Below are 21983 nucleotides of genomic sequence, written 5' to 3' on the forward strand. Positions count from 1 at the left end.
GAGGCACCCTCTGGCCTGCTGTGGTTAGACAGAAGCACCTTCAGGCCTGCTATGGTTAGACAGAGACACCTTCAGACCTGCTTTAGTTAGACAGAAGGACCTTCAGGCCTGCTATGGTTAGTCAGAGGTACCTTCAGGCCTGCTATTGGTAGACAGAGGTACCTTCAGGCCTGCTATTGGTAGACAGAGGTACCTTCAGGCCTGCTGTGATTAGATAGAGGCACCTTCAGGCGATCCAATGTTAGACAGAAGGAGCTTCAGGCCTGCCATGGTTAGTCAGAGGCACATTCAGGCCTGCTATTGTTAGAGAGAGTCACCTTCAGCCCTGCCACGATTAGACAGAGGCACCTTCAGGCCAGCTGTGGTTAGACGGAAGCACCTCCAGGTCTACTATGGTTACAGAAAGACACCTTTAGGGCTGCTATGGTTAGACAGGGACACCTTCAAACCTGCTGTGGTTAGAAAGAAGCACCTTCAGGCCTGCTGTGGTTAGACAGAAGGACCTTCAGGCCTGACACGGTTAGACAGAGGCAACTTCAGGCCTGCTGTGGTTAGACAGAAGCACCTTCAGGCCTACTATGGTTAGAGAGAGGCACCTTCAGGCCTGCTATGGTTAGGCAGAGGCACCTTCAGGCCTGCTATGGTTAGGCAGAGGCACCTTCAGGCCTGCTATGGTTAGGCAGAGGTACCTTCAGACCTGCTTTGGTTAGACAGAGGGACCTTCAGGCCTGCTATGGTTAGACAGAGGCACCTTCAGATCTGCTGTGGTTAGACAGAGGTACCTTAAGGCCTGCTGCGGTTAGATAGAGGCACCTTCAGGCCTGCCAATGTTAGGCAGAAGGACCTTCAGGCCTGCCATGGTTAGTCAGAGGTACCTTCAGGCCTGCTATTGTTAGACAGAATGTCAGATAGGTTTGAAGGGTCTTGACACAGAAGTACCTTCAGGCCTGCCACGGTTAGACAGGGGAACCTTCTGGCCTGCAGTGGTTAGACAGAAGCACCTTCAGGCCTGCTATGGTTAGAGAGAGTCACCTTCAGACCTGCTGTGGTTAGACAGATGGACCTTCAGGCCTGCTATGGTTAGACAGAGGCAACCCCAGGTCTGCTGTGGTTAGACAGAAGCACCTTCTTGCCTGCTACGGTCGGAGAGAGGCACCTTCAGGCATGCTATGGTTAGACAGAGGTACCTTCAGGCATGCTGTTGTTAGACAGAGGTACCTTCAGGCCTGCTGTGGTTAGACAGAGGTACCTTCAGGCCTGCTGTGGTTAGACAGAGGCACCTTCAGGCCTGCTGTGGTTAGACAGAGGTACCTTAAGTCCTGCTGTGGTTAGACAGGGGCACCTTTAGGCCTGCCATTGTTAGACAAAGGGACCTTCAGGCCTGCTGTGCTTAGACAGAAGCACCTTCAGGCCTGCTATGGTTAGATGGAAGTACCTTCAGGCATGCCATGGTTAGTCAGTGACACCTTCAGGCCTGCTATTGTTAGACGGAAGGACCTTCAGGCCTGCTATGGTTAGAGAGAGGCACCTTCAGGCCTGCTATGGTTAGACAGAGGGACCTTCAGGCTTGCTATGGTTAGACAGAAGCACCTTCAGGCCTGCTATCGTTAGATAGAGACAACTTCAGACCTGCTGTGGTTAGATAGAGAGAACTTCAGTCCTGCTATGGTTAGACAGAGGCACCTTCAGGCCTGCTGTGGTTAGACAGAGGTACCTTAAGTCCTGCTGTGGTTAGACAGAGGCGCCTATAGGCCTGCCATTGTTAGACAAAGGGACCTTCAGGCCTGCTGTGCTTAGACAGAAGCACCTTCAGGCCTGCTATGGTTAGATGGAAGCACATTCAGGCCTGCTATTGTTAGACAGAAGTACCTTCAGGCATGCCATGGTTAGTCAGTGACACCTTCAGGCCTGCTATTGTTAGACGGAAGGACCTTCAGGCCTGCTATGGTTAGAGAGAGGCACCTTCAGGCCTGCTATGGTTAGACAGAGGGACCTTCAGGCTTGCTATGGTTAGACAGAAGCACCTTCAGGCCTGCTATCGTTAGATAGAGACAACTTCAGACCTGCTGTGGTTAGATAGAGAGAACTTCAGTCCTGCTATTGGTAGACAGAGGTACCTTCAGGCCTGCTATTAGTAGACAGAGGTACCTTCAGGCCTGCTGTGATTAGATAGAGGCACCTTCAGGCGATCCAATGTTAGACAGAAGGAGCTTCAGGCCTGCCATGGTTAGTCAGAGGCACATTCAGGCCTGCTATTGTTAGAGAGAGTCACCTTCAGCCCTGCCACGATTAGACAGAGGCACCTTCAGGCCAGCTGTGGTTAGACGGAAGCACCTCCAGGTCTACTATGGTTACAGAAAGACACCTTTAGGGCTGCTATGGTTAGACAGGGACACCTTCAAACCTGCTGTGGTTAGAAAGAAGCACCTTCAGGCCTGCTGTGGTTAGACAGAAGGACCTTCAGGCCTGACACGGTTAGACAGAGGCAACTTCAGGCCTGCTGTGGTTAGACAGAAGCACCTTCAGGCCTACTATGGTTAGAGAGAGGCACCTTCAGGCCTGCTATGGTTAGGCAGAGGCACCTTCAGGCCTGCTATGGTTAGGCAGAGGCACCTTCAGGCCTGCTATGGTTAGGCAGAGGTACCTTCAGACCTGCTTTGGTTAGACAGAGGGACCTTCAGGCCTGCTATGGTTAGACAGAGGCACCTTCAGATCTGCTGTGGTTAGACAGAGGTACCTTAAGGCCTGCTGCGGTTAGATAGAGGCACCTTCAGGCCTGCCAATGTTAGACAGAAGGACCTTCAGGCCTGCCATGGTTAGTCAGAGGTACCTTCAGGCCTGCTATTGTTAGACAGAATGTCAGATAGGTTTGAAGGGTCTTGACACAGAAGTACCTTCAGGCCTGCCACGGTTAGACAGGGGAACCTTCTGGCCTGCAGTGGTTAGACAGAAGCACCTTCAGGCCTGCTATGGTTAGAGAGAGTCACCTTCAGACCTGCTGTGGTTAGACAGATGGACCTTCAGGCCTGCTATGGTTAGACAGAGGCAACCCCAGGTCTGCTGTGGTTAGACAGAAGCACCTTCAGGCCTGCTACGGTCGGAGAGAGGCACCTTCAGGCATGCTATGGTTAGACAGAGGTACCTTCAGGCATGCTGTTGTTAGACAGAGGTACCTTCAGGCCTGCTGTGGTTAGACAGAGGTACCTTCAGGCCTGCTGTGGTTAGACAGAGGCACCTTCAGGCCTGCTGTGGTTAGACAGAGGTACCTTAAGTCCTGCTGTGGTTAGACAGGGGCACCTTTAGGCCTGCCATTGTTAGACAAAGGGACCTTCAGGCCTGCTGTGCTTAGACAGAAGCACCTTCAGGCCTGCTATGGTTAGATGGAAGCACATTCAGGCCTGCTATTGTTAGACAGAAGTACCTTCAGGCATGCCATGGTTAGTCAGTGACACCTTCAGGCCTGCTATTGTTAGACGGAAGGACCTTCAGGTCTGCTATGGTTAGAGAGAGGCACCTTCAGGCCTGCTATGGTTAGACAGAGGGACCTTCAGGCTTGCTATGGTTAGACAGAAGCACCTTCAGGCCTGCTATCGTTAGATAGAGACAACTTCAGACCTGCTGTGGTTAGATAGAGAGAACTTCAGTCCTGCTATGGTTAGACAGAGGCACCTTCAGGCCTGCTGTGGTTAGACAGAGGTACCTTAAGTCCTGCTGTGGTTAGACAGAGGCACCTATAGGCCTGCCATTGTTAGACAAAGGGACCTTCAGGCCTGCTGTGCTTAGACAGAAGCACCTTCAGGCCTGCTATGGTTAGATGGAAGCACATTCAGGCCTGCTATTGTTAGACAGAAGTACCTTCAGGCATGCCATGGTTAGTCAGTGACACCTTCAGGCCTGCTATTGTTAGACGGAAGGACCTTCAGGCCTGCTATGGTTAGAGAGAGGCACCTTCAGGCCTGCTATGGTTAGACAGAGGGACCTTCAGGCTTGCTATGGTTAGACAGAAGCACCTTCAGGCCTGCTATCGTTAGATAGAGACAACTTCAGACCTGCTGTGGTTAGATAGAGAGAACTTCAGTCCTGCTATGGTTAGACAGAAGTACCTTCAGGGCTGCTATGGTTAGTTAGAGGTACCTCTAGGCCTGCTGTGGTTAGACAGAAGCACTTTCAGGCCTGCTATGGTAAGCTAGAGACAACTTCAGGCCTGCTATGGTTAGATAGAGGTACCTTCAGGCCTGCTATTGGTAGACAGAGGTACCTTCAGGCCTGCTGTGATTAGATAGAGGCACCTTCAAGCCTGCCATTGTGAGACAGAAGGACCTTCAGGCCTTCTGTGGTTAGTCAGAGGCACCTTCAGGCCTGCTATGGTTAGATAGAGGCACCTTCAAACCTGCCACAGTTAGACAAAGGTGCCTTCAACTCTGTCAGAAGTTCTTGTGGGACATTGATCAAGAATTAATGGAGATCCCCCCACCACCCCATGTCCTAGTTCTCTCCCCAAGGAACCAGTGTACTATAACATTGGTCAAAACTAGATAGGATTGAAAGGACAATATTACAGACCCCCCACCTCACCAGTCAAGAAAGAGCAGTTGCCCACTTTGTCTCAATTCAGCATATGTGGTCAAACAAATTGGTGAAAAGCTGGATGGTATTCTCTTGTAGTCTCCTTGCTTTCATAGTCATGGGCTTGCAATAGGTGGTTGGCCGTTGGGATCATTTTAGCAAAGCTGACTGTAAGGCAGTGTCTTGTTTAATAAACAATAAACCTGTCACGGCATCTCCATTGTGTTTTTCACTGTTTAAGAAAGTGAAGACAACCAAGCCATGTGTGGATCTTCCAGTTTCCCTGTCACCTCTGTATGTGGTGGGCGAGAACCAAACTGAGGGGAACACCAACATATTTGCATGGGAACATTTTTGGAATCGGGGTTGAAAATCAAGTCGAGACTGCCAGCCTCAACATGCATTTTCAATTATGGCGTCAAATGCACCATAGTCTTTTAGACAAGTTTTCCAAACGTAACCCCTAGTGGCACCGTCATGGTAAAGTGGCTCTGTCTCTGGTCGTCTGCAAAGGGCAAGCACTCTTCACGTGGCTTGTATTTGGGGCAAGTGCTTCACTCCTTGCATTGTGTGGGTGTACGGCTGTTGCAGGAGCCTATTTCTGTGTGCAAATAATGGACCTGACTTGTCCATGTGTGAGGTGGGTAGCATGTATGAACAATGTGCTATTACAAACTAGTATAGTCTGGTGCCTAGAAGATTGATTCCGTTTCAGAACAAAATGTGAACAGGAATTGTACCCAATCCATTTTAGCCATATTAACGCGCTCATGAAACTAGATAAACTAGAATGTGCACTAATATATGTGGAGTGGGCTTGAGTTTGGTAAAAAGTGACCCAGAGGAAATTCAGAAACCATGATAGGGACAGCTTTCTTTCTGGTGTGTTTGTTGTGATGAGAAGCATGACAAGGTGGCGACAACTTTCATTGCCTCAGCTATTTTTATGTTTTGTCCTTAGGGCGATAGTAGGAGAGGTCTTATAACCGCCTAGTTGTCCTCCATTGCTGGAGAGCCAGGTGTATTTTCAGATTTGCTCTTTGACATTTTTAAAGTGTGCTTGTTAGTTACTAGTTGGCAAAGATACTCTGGGTAATAGGTAAAAAACGTTTATTGTATGATTAATTAAAATCTTACAAAGAAGAATCTGCAGATAATAGCAGTTTACGATGAATCAATAAATATTGAAAAATTAAAACAACATTTACATTACAGTAGAAAGTGCAAGGGGTCACCAAGTCAGAATCTGATCATATTGTGAGAGCGGGCGCAGGTAAGGATATCTGTCCAACAAATCTTGTTCTGCAGCCTATAAAAATGGGCACTGTTTCAAGAACTTAAACGTTGAAGTGACATAAGTGCAATGTAGGCACAAGTACAGCAAAGACTAGCCAACTTTTCTACTTGCATCGAGCAGGTTTTGTAGTTGGTGGATGAATTTTTCCAATTTTCTTCAGAGCCACTTTGAGGGTGGATTGCGCGAGAAGCATCGAGTCTAGGGCTGACTGTGGTCAATGTGTAAGGATTCCAGTGAGGTGCCTAGAAAGTTCGACCAGGGATTATCGTTTAGGGATACTCAGAATAATGGAAGCAGGCCACACTGCTCCATTGTTTAGTGACAAAGGGTTCAGGAATTTTCAGAGTTCTACTAGTGTCACAAGGACGGAGGCTGATACGTGGGATAGCTGAACATTTTGACTCACCTAACTCACCCCAATTGTGGTAGGCTTCCCCGCTGGATTGATTAATACAACTGTGCATCAAAGCGAGGATCTATACTCCAAGATATGGGTTGACAACCTCTGACAAATACTAAAGAGATAATGATGATGCTGGGGACGGGAAGCCGATTTTCTACCTTTAACTTGTGTTCACCATGTTACTAGATGGATTTATATTTGCTAGTCTGTCACTTTATGTTCTTTGTGACATCTTTTGTGGGACAGCTATTTTTTTGTTAATTTGGATTGGAATCAGATGTGCCAAGAGTGCAAATGGCAACTCATTAGATTTCTGAGGCAGTGGGTTAAGCTACTTTGAAGGTTATAACTTGAATCATGGAGGAACACAATGCTGGATTTAGAAAGTTGAAAGCTTGCAGGCTTACGCTTAAGGGAAAAGTGTAGGTTAGTGTGGCACTTTAGTCCAGGTTGCTTTTTAGAAAGGTATGGTATCTGAGGAAATGTTGAAGGCGATTCAGAAGCAGTTAACACAGATAAACAATGATCACTCGTGCATGTATTTAGTAAGAGTTGAGTTATATCCTAAATTTGCACAGCCAATTTCAGATAAAATAAAGAAAATTAGGGAGTTGTTTTGGGATGGACCCAGTCCTTAATTTGTGCTTGTTGTTTCTGGTACTGAGCACCGGCACTTAGAAGCATATTTATACTCTGTTTGCACTGGATTTGCGTCATTTTTTTTACACAAATCCGGCGCAAACTTAACTCCATATTTATGTTTTGACGCTAGACCCATCTAGCGTCAAAATATTGGAGTTAACGTCATTATTTTACTGTGAAAACCTACCTTGCTTCAATGAGATGAAAGGTAGGCATTCCTGGACAAAAATTGACTCTAAGGCCTTTGCGCCTTATTTATCCTCCTGTGCAAAAATCACGCACGGGAGGAGGAGGGCCTTAAATAATGGCGCTAAGCCTGTTTAGCGCCATTATTTACCGTCTGGGTCAGGGCAGGCGTTAGGGGACCTGTGGGCTCATTTCCATGGTCTGAGACCATGGAGGCAGTCCACAGGTACCCTTCCGTGCCCCCAGGGACAAACCCAGCCACCCCCACCCACACCTGGAGGACACCTAAGGATGGGGGGGCACATCCAAGGTAAGTCCATGTAAGATAAAAACATTTTTTTTACAAGTGCCATAGGGGGGGCCTAACTTGGGCCCTCTACATGGCACTGTGCCCAATGGCCATGCCCAGGGGACATAAGTTCCCTGGGCATGGCCATTGGGCAGGGGGGCATGACTCCTGTCTTTACTAAGACAGGAGTGATGCCCATGGGGGTTGTGCGTCAAAAAATTATGCTAGTCAGGTTAGCGTAATTTTTTCTGACTCTAACCTGACTAGTGCCATTCTTCGATGCACAACCTCCTGTTTCCCCTACGCCTCACCCACCCGGTTAGCGTCATTTATTTTGACGCTAACCGGGCCTTACCGCTGGCTAGTGTAATTCCTTAAATATGATACCCGGCTGGCATCCAGGAATTGTGCCAGCCGGCGGTAAACTTTTTGACGCAAACCTGCACTAACGCAGGTTTGCATCAAAAAGTATAAATCAGGGCCTTATTTTTGAGGGCCGGCACTTATTGTCCTGCCTCAAGCATTTGCTGCGAACTAAAGACACATATGGGAAAAACAGAGGAAGAGAAAAATGAAAAAGTGTCACAATGGGAGCACGCTGAAAGCTGCAAGGGTGAGCTGAAGGGGCAGGGAGTGGCTGTAAATGGATTGAAGAGGCCCGAGATGGCTTCAGTATTACGCCGCCTCAGTATTCCGTGCTCGCACAGTTAATTGCAGCAGACGCGTGTTTAAGAGGAGGGCTTTGGGCACCGGCACATTTTTATTTACAAATTAAGCACTGGGTGGACCTCAATTTGAATGGTTGGAAGAGTGCCAAAAGGAGTTGGAAATGATAAGGGACATCAGGGGGACCCACACTAGATACACTGACATCTAAATCTGAGTGATTGGGACTGCAGATGAACATATATTAGATGTTATTTTAGGTCAGATGAACCAGAGAAATGACACTAAGTTGCTGTTCATTAAGGGCATTAGAAGATGGAGCAGAGACACTCTGTAGTGGATCAAGAAGATATGGCTGTGTACATAGTTTTGGACATGTGAGAGGTCGGTATGTGTTAGTAATGGTTCGATTATCAGTTAAAATAGTTTGATGGGTGAGGTACCTCCAGCAAGGGTAGAGATTTATTGGAATGGGCTTTCCAGAGGCATGGTTAGCCAGAAGAACTTATAACACATTGGCCCATGTTTAAAAGTTTTCACTCAAAAATACGCTAATGCAGTTATGTGTGAAAAGTTTACCACTGGATAGTGCCATTCCAGAGCGCCAGACTGGTGCCATATTTAAGGAATGGTGCAAGCCGGCTCTGAGGGTGGGCTAATGTCAAGGAAAATGACGTTAGCCGGGAGGGGGTGGCGGTATGGGGGAAGGGGATTTTGCATTGAAAAAGGACGTTAGGTTGGTTAGAGTAAAAAGAATGACTCTAACCAGCCTAGCGTCATTTCTCAACGCAAAACCTACCATACCACATGACTTCTATCTTAGAAAAGACAGGAGTCATGCCCACCACCCCAATGGCCAGCACAGGTGACAAGGGTATCCTAGGCATGGCCATTGCACCCGGTGCCATGTAGGGGGGCACGTTTCAGGGCCCCCAATGGAACTTAAAAAAATTAAACCAAATACTTACCTCTACTTACCTGGGATGGGGTCCCCCACCCCCTGGTGTCCCTCTGGTGTGGGTGAGGGTGTTTTTGGGGCTTGGGGAGGGCACCTGTGGGCTTATTCCATGGTGTTCCACCATGGAAATAGGCTCACAGGTTCCCTAACGCCTGCCCTGACCCAGGCATTAAATAATGGCGCCTTGTAAGCTTAGCACCATTATTTAGGCCCGCATCCCTTCCATGCAACATTTTTGCATGGGAGGATAAATAAGGTGCTAGGGCCTTGGAGTATTTTTTTGCCCGGAAAAGCCTACTTTGCTTCTCATTGACGCAAGGTAGTTTCCGGCTAGCAAAAAATGACTTTAACTCCAATATTTTGATATTAGACTAGTCTAGCATCAAAATATAAATATGGAATAAGGTTTGTGTTGAATTAGCGTTAAAAAAGTGATCCTAATTCAGTGCAAACAGAGTATAAATCTGGGCCATAATGCTGTACATTTGTGTTGGGTGAAATTAGAGAGCACCATGGAGAAAAGGGACTATACAGAGGTGTACAATGTCATGCACTCTCCATGCCAGTGGTTAAGGGAAGGACCTGGATGGAAGAGAGCTTGCAACTATAGGAATTCAACAGAATATCATGGACAAAGCTTTTTAAGGAGGTGCTGTGGCTTATTGAATGAATGAATGAACATTCAAGTGAAATTGTTCCTTTTCAGCTCAAGTATAGCAGGAAGGCAAAGATCAAGTTATGAGAGCGGTTGTATACCTGAGACCCAAACTGATGTTACTGCTGTGCGAGAACGGGTGAAGTTCTTTCGTCAAGAATGCTAGAAGCATTATAATGTAGGCAAAGTGATAAAAGTAGTGGAATTATTTGTGGGTGCGACAGTGAAAATAAAAAAAAAACATCTCAGCCTACCTCGATTTATTTGGAACCAAGGACCGTGTAAAGGGTGAGTGAATATGGAGTTGTATATGCGTGCACATTGGAACAAGGTAAGGTTGGTAAAAGCTGGTAAAGAAGAAAATGATGAAAGATGGTGTTGCATCACCTATACCAGATTGTTTTAGTTTCAAACGCATTGTATATGACAGTTTGAGCTTTAAAGTCCAAACCATGTCTGAAAAACATAATTGCCAATATATATTATCAGCCGATTTCTTCCCTTAAATATTTATTTTACAATTCGATTATTCAGAACAAATCAAGAAATTCACTATACTGCACAAAATCATGTTTTCACCTTTATATATCTTTTAACAATCCATCTTCTTTAGCAATTAAACATGACATTATCAAGCAAGTATCAAAAGATTTTTTACATAGAAAAACAGAAGGCACATGCAATGGAGAAAAGACATAAAATGTAAACCATTATAAAATGACCTTACCAACCATATTCCCAATTCACACTCTAAATATTCAAATCCTTGGTAGAGGGGGTGTCTACTGTGTGATAGGATCTCCTATTTGATTGCCTAGCACACTCATTCATGGTTGAAACATCAATAAATATTTGTCAAAGTGTTACAGAACCTCTTCGGCTCACGAGTTTCTAGATTTGCTCAGTAAGTAATTAATGGTCGTCCGCTGTGATGAATTGTGGCTGTTGGGTTTGTGGCTTGTGTCCATTTCTTGATGGGTGAATGTCCACACTCAATAGCCACCTTCAGAAAGTGAGACTAATTCCGACCTACTTGGCATAGCTCAATTGACAGGTCTCCTGATATGCCACAGGTATCCTGAGCAACTGATGAGAATTTAGCCACAATGACAAAGCTTTATGGGGGAAGGTGCACTGCTATAGATTTAACTGAACCCATCTTGGGACAAGTACATTGGTGTAATAATATACCATGTATATATAATAAATGGTATGGGTCTTACATGCCAGTTCTCTCTTCCTGGCATTTTCAGGAGCAAAGCCATGCACACAGGCATGACAAAAGTATTCCTCCATTGCTACTTAAAACGTGAAATGTAGAATCCATGAAGCATGTAAGGTCCATGGAAATCTACTTAAATAGAGGTTACAAAGGAAAATTATTTTAAATGTCTAATAGCGGTGTTCCCTTCTGATGAATCTATACTATTTTTTCAAAGTACCGTTCCCCACCTCTAAATTTTTTGGGATTTTTTGTGCAGATTGTTCAAGTCACCCAAAGTTTCAGGTCGTTCTAAAAGTTGCACTTCAACACTGGTAAGACAAAAATAACCTTTTCTTAAGCACACAGCAAAAACTGCAGGATAGACGATCGCTCAACTTTGCAGCAAGTGGCAGCACTAAACTAAGCCAGAGGACTTGCTTTTACTCAAAATGTTGTGGTTTAGAGCAAATCCGTACAGTAGTTAGTTTTCTTTTAGAAATTTGATGAATAGAAATGAGTTATGTAATTTAAAGGGTTCGTTTTTGCACTAGTGTACTTAAGTTCAAGAACCAATCGGAAAACCTTTTTTTTCTTTTAGGTCTGGCGTTAACCATGACCTTTGAAGTGTAGTAAATTATACATACACACACACACACACCCTCCTAAAGACTTTCGGCCAACCCTCTTCATCCACTATAGCACAGAGCATGGGTCAGCCCACTTCAGCCATTGGCTAACTTAATTCTGAGTGATGGCATTAAGCCCTTTCAGAAGGAGAACATCCCCACACTTAGTAGTTTCTTACAGTGCAAGGGAAGTACTACTATAGCAATGTGTACTTTTTGAGACCAAAAAAAAAAAATTCTATATATATATATTATTATTTTTTCCATTCTTTTATATTGGCAAGAGCCTAGTGTCCCCCACATCAATGTGTTTAAAAAAACATTGCAAAATAAAACAGGTGTTGACATAACTAGAAGGCTTGCAGCAACACCAGACCGATAAGCTTTGCCAGTGCTTGTTAGATATGAACTCCAACCTGATTGGCAAAAGAAACTCTGCAAATTTCTGTCTAGCACTGCAGTTTTGAGGATGAAAAAGCCTTTGTATGCCCAAGTGCCCCTACCAACACACACTAAAAGGGTATGTCCTCCAGCTATCCTCATTTTCCATTGAATGAAGGCCATCAACCATGCCCGAAGTCCAACCCTTCGGCCTTCAAAGCCCACATAACATGGTCTTTGCACCCTGTGTCCAGTACTTCTTTCGTGGGAGCACACTTCACAGAGCCTTTGTTGATCCGGCCAAAGGTTCTGCCAAATGGGATCGGTACACTTCCACCTAGCCCCTACCTCCTGCCCCCACAGCCCTCAGGACGTAGCCTCTCGCTGCAGGGCCTGGCCTCTGTCATTGCCCACAGGGCATGTATTTCAGCCCAGAAATGCACCCAGTGCCCATACTCACAGTGCCCCTTTCGGTTTGGAAGGTGTGTTAATAGAGTTTGTATTTGTGAAGTTTGTAAACTATTTCTGACCCATAACTGCTGGTAGTCAGGTAATGGATTTTATGTGCACAGTAAGATTTTTGGGCGAGCGCTTATAGCAATTACAGTAATGTTTTAAAGTGCAAAGTTATGTAGAGAACCACTCTCAATCTGTTCATGAACAGTGTTCATATGATTAGCTTCTCAAGGGTTCAGCAAACCACGAGTCAGGTCTAGAAACTCTGTGGCAAATATAGTTATACAATACCTTTTAATTCACAGTGCAGATATAGTTATCTTACAGCCTTAGAATGTAAGGCACTGCCCGTCAAACTGCATACACCATCACGAGCTACCACTTCCAAGCAGTAGCAAATGGGGAAATTAAGAGCAATTGAGCAATGTGATTGCTAAATTTTGTAAACATACTGTACATAGTGTTTTCTAGTCTCTTTTTATCACTGGAGTTAACCTATTTTAAAAACATAAAGCTTTGGCACAATAGAGAAACGAGACGGATGATTCAGCAATTTGCCCTGGATCATGTAACTTGGTTAAATGGGGAAGTCGGTGTCCTTGTCCTGAAGTTGACTGCTCACCCGGGTTCAACTCCAAACACAGTTTCAGGAAGACTCGGTGACTACATGGAGAGAATCCTACATAGGTCACCAGAAACTTGGGGAAACCCTGAAAAGAGCCCAGTGAAATCAGTCAATTGAGGACAGCTCAAACTGTAAGATGACATCAAAAAGATCCTGGAAATGGTGGCCTTTTCACTGACATTCTGCTCCCTGCATATCAGTGTATTCAGTGTGGCTCAGCTGTATCATACAAGATCCATACGATCATACCGAACAAAAGGAAGATGCTTAACATAGAATCTAATAATATACAGGTACATAGATTTGCCTTCCCATATACAAACAATTTCAAAGACCAACTGGTATATATGCCCCAAGACAGACAGTGTGGAACTTCCTTCCACTAAGTGGCCATCATCTTTGTGCATCCATTCGAGATCCCAGCACACCTATCTTGCATCTCAACAAGAGAGCATGATACCAAAGGGGACACAATAGTTGTAATCTGAAGAATATAATCTATCACATTGCATACCTATTTCAACTAAATTACATTGGCATGATCACCAAAATGGGATGCAGCTGATCACACTTCAAAATCGCATGCCACACAGCAGACTAAGCTATGAGGCTGCCTTGGAACACCTCAGCATAGGCATTCCAGCGCAAGAAGCAATCAGAACAGAATAACGTGAAAAACAGGACTGGATGTTTCTAAACAAAATGGATGTAAAAGGTTTAAATGATACTTTAGAATGGAGTGCACTTTTGATATAGTAACTTTTCATTACATATTTACCACAAACATTTTACCTCTGATAAATAGGAGATATGTCTATGGTGAGATTGTTCAGGTTGACTGACAAAGCCCATTCGGTTACACATCTCTAACCTCCTTCTGCATAATGACCACATTGGTTATACAAGTGAGTTGCCTGTACACAACTTTTCACTTAGTAAATCTGATTTTGCGCACATTGTTAACTATATACCCAGTACTACGATTAAGAAGACTCTGCACTGGATATCACTATAGTGGAACCAAAGCCTTGCAACTGTGCAAATATTCATGCATTCCAGTGCTATTTATGCTTGTGATCGGCAAGCCATTACTTTCAAGTTGGCGCCCAATGCTCCAATACAGCATCAATCTAGCCGTGCAGGCTTAATATCATGTGAGCATTTCAGAAACACGCCAACCAAATTTCTGAGCACTTTGCAACTGCCAGCTGAAGCAAAGTTTATTGGGCCAGTAGACGGGACCTTTGTTACTATCCCCGATTTAAGAATGGGAAATCACCTTTTTGATACATTTCCATATGGAACAGCAATCATGGTAGCAAGAAACAAACCGTGCAATAGTGAGGTTCACAACCACTTAGCCCGTATGAATACTTCTTTAAAATAAAGGGCCAATGTTGACTGAACTTCACATACTTTACCATTTGTAAATTGTTCTTTAGGTAAGCTTGTTATTAGGAACAAAATGGTTTGAATTTGTAAAAATGCTGGTTTGCTTCTTTCCCTTCATTTTGGAGTAAACTAAATTAATCCCAATGGAAAATAAACTGACCTTATTCAAAGTGGTGCTTTTACGCACCAGAAAGGTGATGCCTGCAAAACAATTTATTAACTGGAGAGTCCAGATAAAATCGCTGCCCTACTCTCCGATGTAGAATGAAACAGCTGTCCTGCGCCCCTAAATTCAAAGCCTAACTGGCAACTTGCCCCCCCCCCCAAATAAAGCATGCCCAGTGTCTGCTCCTTCCCTGGTTTCAAACATACATTCTTTCCTGCGCCTACATCCTCAAACATACCAGGATCCCATTCAGAACATGCCTGGTGCACTGCTGTACTTTTAAATTCACTACATACCATATTTTCGACTTCTAGTTCAAAATATAATTAACTCAAAAAAGAGAAAAATTTCAAAAAGATAATGTCCCACCACTACTCTCAATTTAAGGGACTACTCCTCAGTTCAGAACAGAAGGGCTGTCCGGCCTCCACCCAGTTCAAGTGATATTTTCTAACTTGACAGAGTTGCAAACATGCCTTTTGGCCGGTTTGACAAAGCCTGGTTCTTTGTTCCCCTCTCCCATATCCAGACATACCTGATTCCCGCCTCCTTGTGACTCAACATATACAATATGTGATGCTTCATTGTCCCGAATTAAAAAGAAAACAGTTAAGGATTTTCACATAGATTTATGGCATTAGCATTTGGATAATATGCAAGCCTTAGACAAGTAGCACAGCACATCCCAGTCCAAATGCGATTTCACTTTTTTTTATTGCAGACTAGTTGTGAAGATACAACTGCGCCATAGCAAAAAATGATTTCCCCCCTCTGCATAGAATTTGTGACTCTTAACTCTGTTTCCTCTGGCTAAATGCGCTAACATGAGCTCATTCTAGAGGTCCAGGTTACACACATGACTTGTATTCTCACTTTAGTCTTTCATAATCACTTTCCCGGTGTCCTGGGAGCCTTGGAAAGCTTTCTTACGATAGACAATAAATGTATTCTGTGACCGAAGAAGATCCGTACTGCTAACATTGTGTCTGAAATCAGAGTCGTGCATCACTGAAAAATACACCTCTGACACACTTGAGGCCATTTCTGGAACGAAGACCAGTTTTTCCAGTTCACGGCAGAGCTTGCTTCCTAGTGCCGCCTGTGCACCAGGAGACATGTGCACGAGGTCACCAGTGACGCCTTCATGAAAGTCTCCTCTGCTTTAGAAGCTTGCCCACGGCGCTGAGGGCTTCGGGCACCCCTTCCCCGGTGCAGGCGCTGCAGCCCTTGATCTCCCATGCCCGGTCTTTGTAGTCCTCCAGCTTGAGTTTGGCCACGAGGTCCTCAAGGGGTAAAGCGCTGGGCATGTCCTGCTTATTGGCAAGGACCAGGAAAGGGACACCGGCCATGAAGTCATTGTTCAAGACGTTTAACAGCTCCGAGGTGGCGTCTTCCAGCCGCGCCTCGTCCGTGCTGTCCATGACAAAGATCAGTGCGTCGGTGTCCTCCAGGTACTCCTTCCAGTTGGGTCGCAGCTTATCCTGTCCGCCCACGTCCCAGATAGTGAGAGACACATGGCTGTCAGTTTCCAAGGATTCCACATTGAAGCCTACGGTGGGGAATGTCTCGACTGTCTGATTTCTCTTCAGTTTGTACAGCAGTGTCGATTTACCGGCAAAGTCCAGGCCCATCATCACCACTTTTGCTTGCCTCTTATATTGGGGTTTGGAGTTGGGGGCACCCATGCTGAAGAACCTACAAAAGCAAAAAAACGGTCATTAAAAAAAAAAAAGTGTTGTTGGCAAGTTAGCTGTTGCGTATAATCTTCAGATAAAGAAGGAATAAAATCCCACTAAAGAATGTAAAGGGGCTGCACTGTGCATAGCTGCCAAGTGTTCCCTGTCTTTCATGACAGTCTGAGACGCACTGGTATTTTAGCACTTGGCAACCCTGCAAAGTGTAGGCCAACGTCCTCTCCAGGAAAGGTCAAACTACAATACCCAGAATGCAGTGTTCATTTCCAAAAAGCTAGTGTTGGCTCAGGGTGTTGGTCTTGCGTCACTTAGAAGCACTAGGCTTCCTTGACCATTGTGCACAGAACAGGTAGCTCAAAGGTTTCCTGATTAGATATGTAGGTGGGCCCATGATTCATACTTAGCAACTTTAGGAAACCTCTCTCGTGAGTAAGAGGATGCCTAGTTCGCTTAACAGGTATCAAGCGGCCCGCGACTGCAGTTTTCACTTAACACACTAGCACTTGCAATCTTGCATTTCACGTTATACACTAAAGCACAAGTACCAGACTGTAAATAAATGAAAACAGAACCGTGTGACAGGTGACCAAATCACGCGTGACAAGAAAAAGGAGCAATATATGGAGCTAAAACAAAACTGGGGCCAGTTGGGTTATACCAGCCCACGCCACACCCCGATTCATAAAGTGAAAAACAAAGCGAGATTCCCCTGCTCTTAAGGTGACGGCTGGGGAAAGGTCTGAGGCATGCGTTGTAGGACAGAAACTAACTGGTGCGCTGGATAAAAACAAAAGCCTTGACAATTGAAGTCCTAGAATAACAACTATATTTGGCCTGGGGCATTGTACGTACCCACAGTTTCCTCCGAAGCGGTCAACAGGTCTTCGTTTTACCAAGCTCCAATCTGTCCCTTCATTGTGCAGCTAAAAAGCCAAACTCTTCCCCTGCTTCTGTCAGGCTGAGGAAGCTGCCTGTCTTCTGAGAGCACGTCTCATATGATGCCGAAGATGCAAATTCCCCTGTCCGATAAAAGGAGCAGTGCACGCATTAACCAATCACGAAACGCTCTTGCCTCTGCATTTGCATGTTATGGCTCTTTAGCCAATGGGAGCAGCGCCGCGTCTCCAGTGTTTGCTCGTCGCACAATCTTGCACACCTGCTGTCATGTGGGAGGTTTGCAGTCAGAGCGTCCGGGAACTGGCTTGCGAACTGGTCTGCCGAGGCGGCGGAGCAGTCCCGCATAGTTAAACATTATCCACCTAGCAGTGGTGCATAGTGTTGGTGAGTGTAGTATTCTGGCTGCCAAATGACAACCTGTGGGCAAAGGCGCCTAACTCACCAGCTATTCGGGGATTTTATGTCTTGTCTCCCTAATGAAAATCAATAGACGCGCATTTTTAGCTGACAGGCAGCTGCCGGAATGTGGCAAAACTTGTGGTTTTTATTTCCTAACACCGCGGGAGCCACGCTCCGCATTTTCTGGAGGGCACTGCCGCCGCGTTTGAGGAAGCGAATTTACATATGAGGAAACGAGCGGAAGCGATTCTTCCTTGTTAAAATTAAGCTTTTTTATGTTGTAAGAAACGGCTGTTTGCCACAGCACGTCTTAAATGAACTACTTTTTGGGGTATTTACGTCGCATTTATGTATCACTAATAGACAAATAGGGCGAAACCACGGAACGTTTACTGATTAAACCTATGTTATTTTTCTTTCGTTTTTTCAGCCTTTATTTGAGATTTTTCAAGATTGCCTGAAACATCTGCTACCCTACAAGGTTGACCGTACCCGACAAGGGCGCAACTAGACCCAAAGTGATGGAGGCGGAGCCAAATTCAAAGTCTAAATAAAAACTACTTGGGTCGGAGCTCGCTGCGGGTCACATCACTGTTGCGGTCCAATGCATAATACGAAGAATCATTTTTTTTGTCAATATGTGACCTTTAGTGCAACTTAAAGCACACTGATCTAGTAACGTTGGTTTCTGCATACCAGAATTTAACAATCTTTAAAGGTCTTTTATGTTTCACCTTCAAATAATGTTTGCAAAACAAATGTAAATATTAATACACATTCACCAAATTTACCAAAGACAATGTGATGATTCTGGTTCCCATTCTAGTTTCTTTGACAGTTAATGGCAATTGATGCACTATAAAATACAGTGGGTCCCTTGCATTGGTCCTAACTTAAGAGGGCTTCAAAATACTTTTGTAATAAAGTAGGACTTCCTCCACTACCACAATCCCCCTCCAAGACATTTTGGAAAACTGTGGCAAATGGTAAAGTTTGATCACATAACTAAGGGATAACTAGAGTGGTGGGTGCTGCAATAATCCGGGGAAAAGAAAGGTTTTAATGTTTTTTTTCTGGAAGGACGGAAGAATCAAGTTACAACAGAGCTCTGGAGGGAGTCTCTCAGGGCCAGATGTATCAAGCTCCCGGTTTGCATTTCTCAAATAGCAAATTTTAAGAAATCGCTATTTTAGAAATGCAAAATGGAATGTATCAAAAGTGTGAGTCAGTAATAGTGATTTCTTAAAATTCGCAAACGCAATTTGTGAGTTGCAAATACCGAATCGCTAAAAAATTTGCAATACGGTATTTAAAAATCGCAAATTGCGAAAACGGCAAACCGAAACAGCTGATGACATCACAACCAGGAAGTGAGTCAGCCCATGATGCTTCCAGGAGCCACACCCACAGGAGCAGGCAGAGAGACACAGCCCAGCACCATGGAGGCAGTTGTGTGATCCAGCCAGGCAGGCCAGCAACAGCAACATGGCCAATGAGGGGAATGTGAAGGAGAAAGGAGACAGGAAGCACAAGCTCAAATTCAGTGAGCAGGAATTGGAGGTGCTCACTAAGGAGGTGGTCAGGAACCACAACAAACTTTTTGGAGAGAACTCACTCCAGGTACCTGAAAGTGAGAAGAGGAAACTGTGGACAGAAATCCAGACAAAAATATGCACAGTGGGTGTTGCTCAGCACTCTGTTGAGGAGATACCCAAGCAATGGTATGACTTGCGTCCCCGTGCCAAGGAGAGGGTGGCCAGTAGGCTAAAGAAGGCAAGGAGCACCGGAGGAGGACCACCCACCCAGACACCATCTACACCATTGGAAGACATGGTGGAGTCCACACTGCTGAAACTGTCAGTGGTGTCACTGACATTGACACCTCAGGGACACCCAGCACCAGCAAAGGTAAGAGCAGTAATGATGTGTATCCCCATATGTGCAGTTACAAATGCCTCTTAGAAAATAGCTGTTAGCTCAATGCATTGTGATAAGTAGTCCATGCCACATCTTACATAAAACACAACAATGCCTTATGAGAGTGGTAGTCCACACCCCTAAAGTGCTAATCCCACATATATAGCAAGTTAGTATACAGTCACACAGAGGAACAACACAAACAACTCACAGTGATACGATGTTGGTGTACAGTCATTATTATTGTGCAACATTTAGTGAAATATTCATAAATGACATGCTGCACATTGTCGTTGTAGATGTCCCAGGCCCTAACACAGCAGAAGGTGGAAATGTGGGGGATGGCGAAACACAGCCACAGTCCGACTCAAACACCAGTGAGTCCTTCAGTATTGCACCAACTAGACGCAGGGCAAGGGTGTTACCTCTCCCAGAGTATAACCTGGACTCAGAAGAAATGCCACATAAAGTACCCACTCCACCCCCAGAGGCTAGATCCACAAGAAGACAGCAGTCCCTGTGTCAGTCAACTCCCCTCAGGAGGCGTCATGATGCAGGCAGACAGCGCAAAGATGAAGGAGAGGGCCCATCAATTTTTGGTGGCCTTGAAGCTTCCATGCTCACATGAGGTTAATGCACAGGCAATTTGTGTCTCACAATGACAATATGGGAATACTCCACAAGCAGGTGGATGCACTCAATGAAAACATGGGATCCATGCACAAGAAGTTGGAGTCTCTGAATGACGGACAGCAAACAGCAGCCGAAAATACAAAGGAGTTGACAAACGCCATTAGGGAACTCTGCACTCAGATTCAGCAGGAGCGTGACAGCCACTGTAGGCGCCATCACCAATTTATGGGAAGGTTTGAAGGGTTCTGCAGATCGGTCAATCAGCTTGCTAGCTCAACTGCCTTGATTTCACGACGTGCTGTGGGCATACAGGTGGAGATGGCACATTGCAGTTGGGATGTTGCACAGGGATTGGTGCAAATAACCAATGTTCTGGATGTAATACAGACAGCATGCAGTGCTACAAATAGCGAACTTGGTGGTGGGGATAGTGAGGAGCTCTCTAGCCTGAGTAGTCTTACAGCCCCTCTGATGGATCCTAGGTGTCGCAGTACCAGACACAGTACTGTCTGGAACCCACTACAAGAGGTGCCAGCGAGGCCACTGAACACTCAAGTGGAGTGCGTGGATTTAGGAAGTAATGTAGAGGGCTACAGGGGACTAGCTTAACATGTAGCACTACAGTTATACTATGATGCTATAACACTCGCACATGTTTGCCTATAGTGCATAGCTATGTCCTCTTGACACATATGTTACTTGAAGTCAAGGTAATAAAGATGCTAACTACAGAAATACATAAAAATGAAGTGGTGTTGTCATTACTTACATCAGAAATGGTTGCGAGTGATGTCAGTACGTCCTTGCCTGCCCTCTGCTGCACTGCTCCTGTCTACTGGGTGAAGGGGTGGTAAGGGATCACCATCCTCATCTGAGTCTGGCTCCGTGGGTTCCACAGGTATGCCCCTTCTTGCTGCAATGTTGTGCAACGTAGCACATGTAGCCACAATTTTGCAGGTGGTCTGTGGCCTGTACTGTAGTGCACCTCTACTCTTATGGATGCACCAGAAGCAGCTCTTCAACAGTCCGAAGGTCCTCTCCACCACACTGCAGGTTGTCCTGTGTGCAGCAATGTACCTCCTGCCAACTGGCATTGCAGGGCTCAGTTAGGGTGTCAGTGTATAGGTCCGCACTGCATAGGCACTGTCTCCTGGAATGAAAAGAGAGTAAAATGAGTATGTACTTGTGATATCTGACGTCACATTTACATCAATGGAACATTGTCAACTATTACAGTAGATAGATTGTCAGTAGATATCCTTTGCCAAACTCCCCAGCCAGTAGTCTTGTTTGAATTCTGCTGTGGCGAAAGACGTAGGAGTCATGTGTGCTACCTAGATAATATCAGTTATGATGTTGGAGGCATTGCTAATCACTTGTATGTTCATGGAATGATGATTCCTATGGTTCCAATGAACATACTTGGTGGCTGATGGTGGACAGATTGCCACATGTGGCCCATCAATGGCACCTATGACATGTGGGAATTGTGCAATCTGGTAGAAATCATATTTTGTCGGAAGTAATTCCTGTGGGGTGTTGGGCAATCTTAAGTCCGGTTGAATTTTGCTCAGCATGGCATTGAGAAATGCATTGAAAAATCATAAGAGGGCACTCTGTGAGACCCCTACTGCTGCTGCTATGACCCATTGATAGCTCCCTGAGGCTAATGGGTGCAGGGAGCATAATACCCGTACATGGGTGGGTATACTATTGGTCCTGTGTGTGGCGCGCTGCAGTAGGGGTGGTAAATCAGCTATCAGGTCAAGTATCATGGCTGAGCTTAACCTGTACTTCTCATAAATTTCCTCCTCTGTGTGCTTAAAAAGGGTTATGCGCACTCTGAAAATTCGCTCCTGTCTCCTCCTCCCTCGCCTCAAACCTGCCAGGATCCTCATCCTCCTCGCCATCAAGCAGAGTGCAGCCATTGT

General features: G+C 45.3%; 1 protein-coding gene across 1 annotated transcript; it reads right to left on the reverse strand.

The window, feature by feature from the left end:
• Positions 1-15207: 15207 nt before the first annotated feature.
• ARL11 (ARF like GTPase 11) lies at positions 15208-17208 on the reverse strand. Its single transcript, XM_069205363.1, has 2 exons — positions 17059-17208; positions 15208-16207 (listed from the first exon to the last, which is right to left on the reverse strand). The coding sequence occupies exon 2, from the start codon at positions 16195-16197 to the stop codon at positions 15655-15657; it is 543 nt and encodes a 180-aa protein (XP_069061464.1). The 5' UTR covers positions 16198-16207; positions 17059-17208; the 3' UTR covers positions 15208-15654.
• Between the last annotated feature and the right edge of the window lie 4775 nt (positions 17209-21983).

This window comes from Pleurodeles waltl, chromosome 8 (assembly GCF_031143425.1).
Source record: "Pleurodeles waltl isolate 20211129_DDA chromosome 8, aPleWal1.hap1.20221129, whole genome shotgun sequence".
Classification (NCBI taxonomy): Eukaryota; Metazoa; Chordata; class Amphibia; order Caudata; family Salamandridae; genus Pleurodeles; species Pleurodeles waltl.